Source organism: Ctenopharyngodon idella, chromosome 6 (genome assembly GCF_019924925.1).
Source record: "Ctenopharyngodon idella isolate HZGC_01 chromosome 6, HZGC01, whole genome shotgun sequence".
Taxonomy (NCBI): domain Eukaryota; kingdom Metazoa; phylum Chordata; class Actinopteri; order Cypriniformes; family Xenocyprididae; genus Ctenopharyngodon; species Ctenopharyngodon idella.
In genome coordinates this window covers 8,605,780-8,614,721 of record NC_067225.1, presented here as the reverse complement: position 1 = coordinate 8,614,721, position 8,942 = coordinate 8,605,780, and the positions used below count along the sequence as shown (strand labels likewise).

General features: G+C 37.6%; 1 protein-coding gene across 2 annotated transcripts; it reads left to right on the top strand.

Annotated features, from left to right (window-relative positions):
* Positions 1-402: 402 nt before the first annotated feature.
* Positions 403-6,690, top strand: ola1 (Obg-like ATPase 1). Of its 2 annotated transcripts, none has more exons than XM_051896454.1 (11): positions 403-553; positions 1,187-1,287; positions 1,638-1,781; positions 1,885-2,012; positions 2,377-2,552; positions 2,687-2,767; positions 3,851-3,948; positions 5,672-5,812; positions 6,001-6,097; positions 6,186-6,308; positions 6,388-6,690. In XM_051896454.1, the coding sequence occupies exons 2-11, from the start codon at positions 1,187-1,189 to the stop codon at positions 6,487-6,489; spliced, it is 1,191 nt and encodes a 396-aa protein (XP_051752414.1). In that variant the 5' UTR covers positions 403-553; the 3' UTR covers positions 6,490-6,690. The 2 variants fall into 2 exon arrangements, with proteins under 2 accessions (XP_051752414.1, XP_051752415.1); XM_051896455.1 differs by having other exon boundaries at positions 453-558.
* Positions 6,691-8,942: the final 2,252 nt, after the last annotated feature.

Sequence of the window (8,942 nt, the reverse complement as noted above, 5' to 3'; positions counted from 1 at the left end):
AAACTTAGAAAGTGCTTAGCAGGGTAAAAATTGTGCAATATCGTAAATGAAATGTCCTTAATCTTCTTTGTAATGATTATTATTTTATTTTTTTTTTTACTTTTTTTTTTTAAATGCCAAGGTATCAAAAATACAAGTACATATCAAAAATGTAAACGTTACTTACAATGAAATGATAATAACGGCAAAGCATCATTATACATATACGTTTCATATAGTCTATGCATACATACATATATAAATAAAAAAAAAAAAAAAAAAAAAAGAAAACAGAAAAAAACTTTAATGAAATAAATTAAAGATTTGAAACAAGTTTATTGTTTTAAGTGCTTTAAGATCTTTGTAATGATGAGATATACAGCACAAAATGTGTTTTCGTCATACCCTAACGTCATTATATCGTAACTGGCTTCGACCAATCACAATGTGAGGATTCAGAACTCTTCCGGTATGCACATTCTTTGCGTTTCATCAGCCGAAGTGTGTAGCAACGTGTGTTCATTTGAGCACAACGAAATTGTCCATCTGCTTACAGACATAGTGTGATATCAAGGTGATGTAAGCGCAGGCTTTATCATATTTATATATGCATCGCTTAGACGTGCTATTTTTGTTTAAATTGTCTGTTTTTATTGCATATTGTCCCCTTCGTATGACCGGCATGCTAACCTGCTACACATAGTAATGAATTGGGAATGGGGGTATTGATGCTCTGGAGGCACATGTGTCTCTCCGTTGGCTTCCTATCGAGTAATGAAGCACCCCTAACTCCACTAACCCGGCTGTCACTTGGCTGTGATGCAGGGATTTATAAGCAGTGAAATGATATATGCCTTCTCTTACTTGTCCAGGGAGTGGCATATATTTAGCCTCTCTTACTGTGAATAAGGCCGGTCAGTTTACACTCAATGCGGGGGCTATTTTGGGATCCTGGTGCCATTAGTTTCACTGTCGTGAAATGACAACTGGTTACTGCAGTTAGCCAGGCGAAGAAGTTACACGTTGCGTGGCTTCTACCGCATCTTAATTATGCAAAATATACTCCATTCGTAATATTGCAAGAGAGTACTGATAACATTTTACCATGGCTCCTAAAAAGGTGTGGTAGCTGCGTGACTGGTTGTGTTGCTCAGTTGATTATGTAATGCATTAACTTGAAAGTGGGTATGATTATTTTTCTCCACAGATGCCTCCAAAGAAGGGTGGAGATGGACCAAAGCAACCCCCCCTGATTGGACGTTTCGGGACTTCCTTGAAAATTGGAATTGTTGGGTTACCAAATGTAGGGTACGTGTTACTTCAAGCTGGCATTTTGGCTTTATGCATGTGTGCTATATCTCTATTTTGACATCGCTGAAGGAATAGTGTCAGACTGATAAAGTGTGAATGCTTGGCACAGTTTTTAATTTGTGCTGCTTAATGCAAACCTGTCCTGCTATATTGTGTGAAGTCATTAGAAGGATGATGACTCGTGATCTTGGTCCATTATGAGAATGACATCATCCTGTAGTACATTCTAGACATTTTGGACTCAGCAGTGTATATATATCAAATATTTGTGCATTTGTTATGCATTACAAAATGTCAGTGATCCTTGTTCTCATCCTTTATCTCCATTAATTTGTTTGTGATTTCAGAAAGTCGACGTTCTTCAATGTTCTGACAAAGAGTCAAGCAGCGGCTGAGAATTTTCCCTTTTGCACCATCGACCCGAATGAGAGTCGTGTGCCCATTCCAGATGAGCGCTTTGACTTCCTCTGCCAGTACCATAAACCAGCCAGGTGCTCACTGCATGTCTGCATAACACATAATACAATTATCAGCACTTTCTGCTCCTAGTCATCAGTGACATGATCTTAACTTCTCTTTTACCTTTCCCTCCAGTAAGGTTCCAGCATTTCTGAATGTGGTGGATATTGCTGGCTTAGTAAAAGGGGCTCACGCAGGCCAGGGTTTGGGTAACGCCTTCCTCTCCCACATCAGTGCCTGTGATTCCATCTTTCACATGACGCGTAAGTAGAATGCCATTTCAGACCGCTTTTTTTGAAGATAATTTTTGTATTTTATGAAATTCTTCATCTGTAAGTTACCATGTAGTTGCAAATAAATGTGTGCGTGAGTGAGAAAGACAGAATTCAACAATATGTTTAGGTTAAAAACCTAAAAATTGTGATATCTAGAGATGAAAAACACATGGATTTAGGAAAACATTCAATTTAAATTTACAGCATGATGATTATCTGACATACAAATAGATGTATCCTGGATAAATCTGGAAATATTGTGGAAGTTGTGTGGAAATTCATTGGCCAAAATGTCTGGGAAACCTGATATTTTGTTCCATATATTTGTATTTATATATTTGTTTCTGTGTAGGAGCTTTTGAGGATGAAGATATTATCCATGTTGAGGGTTGTGTTGACCCAGTGAGAGATATTGAGATTATTCATGAAGAGCTGAGGATGAAGGATGAAGAGATGATTGGGCCAATCATAGATAAGCTGGAGAAAACCGCAGTCAGGGGTGGAGACAAAAAACTCAAACCTGAATATGTGAGTGAACTATATATCCCAGTATGCATCTGACCACTGCAGAATTGAAACCTTCTTCCTACTTTGTACTTTAACAGAAAGCCTGTAGAGACATTCACTGACTTTTTTTTTTTTAATGTTTTCTCTCCTTGCAGGACATCATGTGTAAAATAAAGTCCTGGGTGGTTGATGAAAAGAAACATGTTCGTTATTACCATGACTGGAACGACAAAGAGGTTAAAATCTTTTTTCTTATTATTTTTAATGTAAAAGAGATGCAGGAATGAGCCCTAAAACCTGGAAATGACCATCGGCCCAAATCGATGTGTTTTTTGAATGGATTGAATGGTTTTTGGTTAAATGTCTGAAATAAGGTCTGTGATTAACACAAGCTCAAGATATTTTCATGTTTTATTCTAAGACATAAAATACATGTACATGTACATGACAATACGATCAGTAATAACCGTATAAAACGTTTTAATGTGTCTTTATAAAAGTGGTTGTTAGTCACCATGAAATCAAAATAGACAATTCTTGTTTTTCATGGAATATTTTAGTATTTATTATAAATGATTTATCCGTGCAGATCATTATTTTTTAAAATTCATGTGCCCTCGTAATCTTTAATTAAAAAATAACTTCCCCTCTATATATCTTCTCTGATGAGGTGTTTACTGGACAAAATTCCTGCCCTACATTTTTTTTCTTGTTCAAGAAGCCGTTTCACTCAAGTAATAAATCACAGTAGGGAGGAAAAGACTATCGCAACTTCCGTTTCATGCCAAGTGGCTAAATGGGACTACAAAGATTGTCGTGGGCATCACAAACAGGAAAACTCATCTACTCACTAGTCCACTTTTAAAGCCGTTTTATATTTATACTAGAGCTCTTGCAATCTATTTCAACTTGAGCTTTCCAACTTGTAGATTTTTAATAAAGATTTAAAGAGTTGTCGGAAGTTTAGTGGTGATGACTTTTAAGTCATGTGGTGTAGTATATTGCCTATTTTTTTCACTTCTGGTGATTGTATTAAGGCTCTAAAATTCATAAAAGTTGTAGTAATTTGTAAAGATTATCTTGATAAACTAAGCGTGTAAGAATCATAAACTTTTGTTGGTCACAAAGCTTATTTTCTGCAATAATCCAAACGCCAATGGAAAAATCCTGTTGGCTTTTTATCTGGGGAACCGGGGTGATACTACATTCCAGGTTGGCCTACAAAAATATGTCATACCTGCAGCACTCGATACTCTGCCTGAAATTGCTCGGATTAAGTTTTGGTTATACACTAACTGTTTTTTGTTATTGTTTTTCAGATTGAGGTCTTGAATAAGTATCTGTTCCTGACATCCAAGCCAATGATCTACTTGGTAAACCTCTCAGAGAAAGATTACATCAGGAAAAAGAATAAATGGTGAGATGACATTTTAGCTGTTTATCTTCTGTTAGTGAATCCTTTCTGTGCTGGTATAGAGTGATGCAGGTCACTTTGTAGGCCAATCGGCAGTTAGCATCACACTGATTCCCTCGACAAAAACCCAGTAGGATTTTTTTTCATAGGCTTTTGGATTATCGCAAAAAACAAGCTCTGTGAACAACAAAAGTTTGTTACTTACACATTTTGTCCATCAAGTTAATTTTCACAGATGAACACAACTTTAATGAATTTTGAAGCCTAAATGCAGTCGCCAGAAGTAAAAAGCTAAAGGTAGGCTATAAACTAACTACATCACGGTCCCATGATGTCAACGTTACCACCACTAAACTTCCGACAACTCTTTCATTTTTTTTTTTTATCTAAAAACATTTTCCCATAAAGTTTGAGTTCGAATAGTTTAGAAGAGCGCAGTTATAAGCATAACGAGGCTGTAAAAGCGGCCTGAGTTTACCTGTTTGGCGTGATGACGTTTAATATCCCTGACAGCCTCTGTAGACCCATTTAGCCACTTGTTAGCAACTGTCTTTTTCAAGACACGTAACAGGGTGGGGTAATACTATTGCTTTTTCTTATATTAACGCGGGTCCTAAAGCTCTTGCCTGATCATATCCCTTCTTTTTCCAGTGAAATTCCTCTGACCTTTTCCCTTTTGTAATATCTCTCAGCCATCTCTCTTTCTACAGTCTTCAAATCTCCCTCTTGCTCACTCTCTCTCATCATGAGTGGACATGCCCCTTGCTTCTGATTGGGTCACTCTCCTCCCCCATTATGAATGGACATGCCCCTTTACTGCTGATTGGCTCACTCTCTCCCCCATCATGAATGGACACGCCCCCTACTTCTGATTACAAATGTACTGTGGTGCTCGGTCCGATCCACTTTCAACAATGTTTCTCACAATTTGCTTACTGCACCTTTAATAGTTTATCCTTCAATTCAGCTTGCAAATAATTTTTTTTTTGTATCCCGTTTCTAGTTTTAACACTGCACAGCTACACAAGCTACTTTATTTTGCACATTCAACTGAGGTGAAATTGATTTACAAATGCCATATGTGTTAAGTGATTGCTATGTATATCTTTAAATAATTGCCTGTTACATCAAAGCTTGATAGTGATGTGTCTGGCCTCTTTAAAGGATAGTCCACCCAACCCATTTACTCACCCTTGTGTTGTTTCAAGCCTTTCAGTCTTCTGTGGAACACAGAAGAAGATATTTTGAAGAATGTTGCTCAACAGTTTTGGTTCCCTTTGACTTCCATTTCGTGGACAAAAAATACACTGGAAGTCAATGGGAACCAAAACTGTTTGCTTACAAACATCTTCAAAATATTTTCTTTTGTAATATTTTGTGATATACAACATGAGGGCGAGAAAATGGTCAGAATTTTCATTTTTGGATGGACCTTTCCTTTCAAGGCACGGCTTCCTACTTGATCTTGAATTGCGATTGTCAAGTAATACAGTCTCAGGTGTCATTACTCCAGTACACTTGTAGAGCAGTATGCTAGGTATATAATGGAGAGATGAGTCGATCAATACAACTGTAGCAATAACTGTATGTAGTCCAAATTCATGGTTGTAAAGACACTTGTGCTGTAACAGTTCAGCTGGTCCCCGATGGAGAACTGGCTTCCATCTTCGGTTAATTTGAGTTTGGGACCCCTGATGTAAAACATTTGCTGTCTTTTCTTTTGTAGGTTGGTGAAGATCAAGGAGTGGGTTGACGCTCATGATCCAGGTGCGCTGGTCATTCCGTTCAGTGGGGGATTTGAGAGCAAGTATCAGGATATGACTGATGAAGAGAAACAGAAATATTGTGAGGAAAACAAAACACAGAGGTCAGGATTTGCTCTCTTTGCTGAATTTAAGAATCTTCATACTTTTTCCACATGCAAAAAACATTTTCAACAGTGCTAAACTGATTCTCTAAATGCTGAAGTCAGTCATATTTTGGGTCATGCTTAATCTCAGTAGTGACATCATAATGAATTTTTTCACTTTGTGAATTTTTATTTCTTTGTTTCAGTGTTCTGACTAAGATCATCAAGTGTGGGTATGCAGCCTTGCAGCTGGAGTACTTCTTCACAGCAGGACCTGACGAAGTCCGTGCATGGACCATTAGGGTGAGCAAAGCACATGTTCACAGACACATTTTAACATAATTTCTGATGCACCTCTAAAATTATATGCATGTGTTTGAACACCTTACAGAAAGGCACCAAGGCCCCGCAAGCGGCTGGAAAGATCCACACAGACTTTGAGAAAGGCTTCATCATGGCTGAAGTCATGAAATTTGTGGACTTTAAGGAGGAAGGCAGTGAAAACGCAGCTAAAGTAAGATCTTGAAAAGATCATAGAAAATAGCATGGATTGTTAAAGGTTGAAAACTGATAATATTGTCGAATATTTGCAGTCTGCAGGGAAATACAGACAACAGGGACGGAACTACGTTGTGGAAGATGGTGACATCATCTTCTTCAAATTCAACACACCTAATCAGCCCAAGAAGAAGTGAAATCATCATGATGCCAGATGGATGGAACGTACCGTCTCTTCATTTATGGCTTTGGAACATTCAAAACAATCACGCCTTAGTGGTTTATTTTTTATTTTATTATTTTGGCTGATGGCTGAAATAAACGTAATGGCTGGTCTGCTTACAAAAGCTGCATGTCGCACAGCAGTTTATTCTAATAAAACACTTCCTCAGACCAAAGTGTTTTCTGTTTAAGGTACTTTCCTAATCGTCTCACACATTTATATTGACTGTGTATGTGCTGCTTTGATTTTAGATGTTCAGCCAGATCAGTCAGATGGGATTTATAGTATTAAGCTGCTGCAAAACACATTTATAGAGATTAACTTAAGCAAATATATTAGCAATACAGAAATCATTTGGGGAGGGGAAAAAATACATTTATTAATGCGATTTTTAGCATTTATGTGCTGTTTAATTTTATTTAGTAGCATTAGATGATATAAGGATTTATGACTTTGTACTACACTGCGTACTCATAAGAAAAAGTGGCCTTATACTTTGAATGACAAGTGGGCTTTGCTGTGACAATTCAGAAGCATGGGTTGAAATGTGCTTTCTTAAAATATCCTCCGTTTGGGCTTGGTATGTTTTAACACAAGAGGTCCTGCTGGTCTTTTGTGCTTGCATTTTGCAATTAAAGGTGCAGTAAGCAATTTCTAAAAAATGCTGTTTAAAAAAATTAAATCAACACCCAAACAAACAATTTTATAAATTTTTGCTAGATGTCTGTTGTGTAGATCAGACCGATCACCACAACACTCTTGTAGCCAATCAGCAGTAGGGGGTGTATACGTTCATGATGGGGGAGGAGAGTGAGCAAGCGGGACAATTTTAAGCCACGTTTCCACCGCAGAAACTTTCCCCAGGAACTAGGAACTTTGGGTCTAAATGAAGTTTCGGGTAAAAAATTTCTAATCAAGAAAGTCCCTGATCATGAGGTAGTACTTTTTCAAAGTTTGGGGGTGGAACTTGGGCGCTGAACATGCTGATTGGTTGAGTTCACGCAGCATTTTTTTTTTTTTTTTCAACCATCGTTTTTTAAAGTCTGTTGCGGTGCGTGCAGTAAGAGTTGTTTGCTATTTGAATCAACAATGGAGTTTAAAAAATACAACCGATGGACTGACAATGAGGTTCAGGCTTTATTAAGCTTATATGCGGAGGACGAAATCCAGCGGGAACTGGAAAGTCGCGCGCAGTCCTACGTCACCAGACTATCTTCACGGTACTTCCAACACTTCTTTTTCTAATATAATTGGAAAAAGAAGTGTTACGACCAGGCAAGAGCTAGGACCTGTGTTAATATTGGAATAGCTTTCCAGCACTGGAGAGACTAAAGAACGAGAAGGCCTGAAAATGGATGCTGAGGTTGCATTGTTTCTGCTTGATATGTGAGTAACATTGGTCTATGTTTCACAGTACCAAGATATGTTGTTGTAATATTAGCTATAGTAACAGAGCAGTCTGATGAACTAGTTGTTGTGGTTGCCTGTGTTGCATAGCGTGTTCGTTATTATGGGGGCAGAGCAATGAGGGGAGGTGTGTGTTTCTATTGGGTAGGGGGGTGTTTGTTTGGGTGCTGATTTCAACAGTGTTTCTCGAAAATTGCTTACCGCTCCTTTAAACGCTAAATCAAAGCAAACCAGAATGCACAAATACATTGTTCTGCAAGCACAATACAGGTCATTTGTCTCGTTACTCAAATGCATAAATAAATTAGCTAAAGCATTACCGTTAGTTCTTAAAGGGTTAGTTCACCCAAAAATGAAAATAATGTCATTTATTACTCACCCTGATGTTGTTCTACACCCGTAAGACCTTCGTTCATCTTCTGAACACAAATTAAGATATTTTTGATGAAATCCGATGGCTCAGTGAGGCCTCCATAGGGTACTAAAAACGGTCAAGGTCCATAAAGGTACTAAAAACATATTTGAAACAGTTCATGTGAGTTCAGTGAGAGAATGAAGAATACTTTTAGTGCGCCAAAAAAAAACAAAGTAATGACTTTTCAACAACATCTATATGGGCCGATTTCAAAACACTGCTTCATGAAGCTTCTGAGCTTTATGAATCTTTTGTTTCGAATTAGTGATTTGGATCTCCCATCAAACGGCTAAACTGCTGAAATCACGTGACTTTGGCGCTCCGATTCACTGATTCGATTCGTAAAGCTCTGAAGCAGTGTTTTGAAATTGCCGCATATAGATATTGTTAAAGTCTTTATTTATTTTTTTTTGTCGCTTTATAATATTAAGATTAAACTACTGAACTCACATGAACTGTTTCAAATATGTTTTTAGTACCTTTATGGACCTTGAGAGTTTGAATGGGATTGCGGTCTATGGAGGCCTTGAGTCATCGGATTTCATCAAAAATATCTTAATTTGTGTTCTGAAGATGAACGAAGGTCTTACAGCTGTAGAACAACA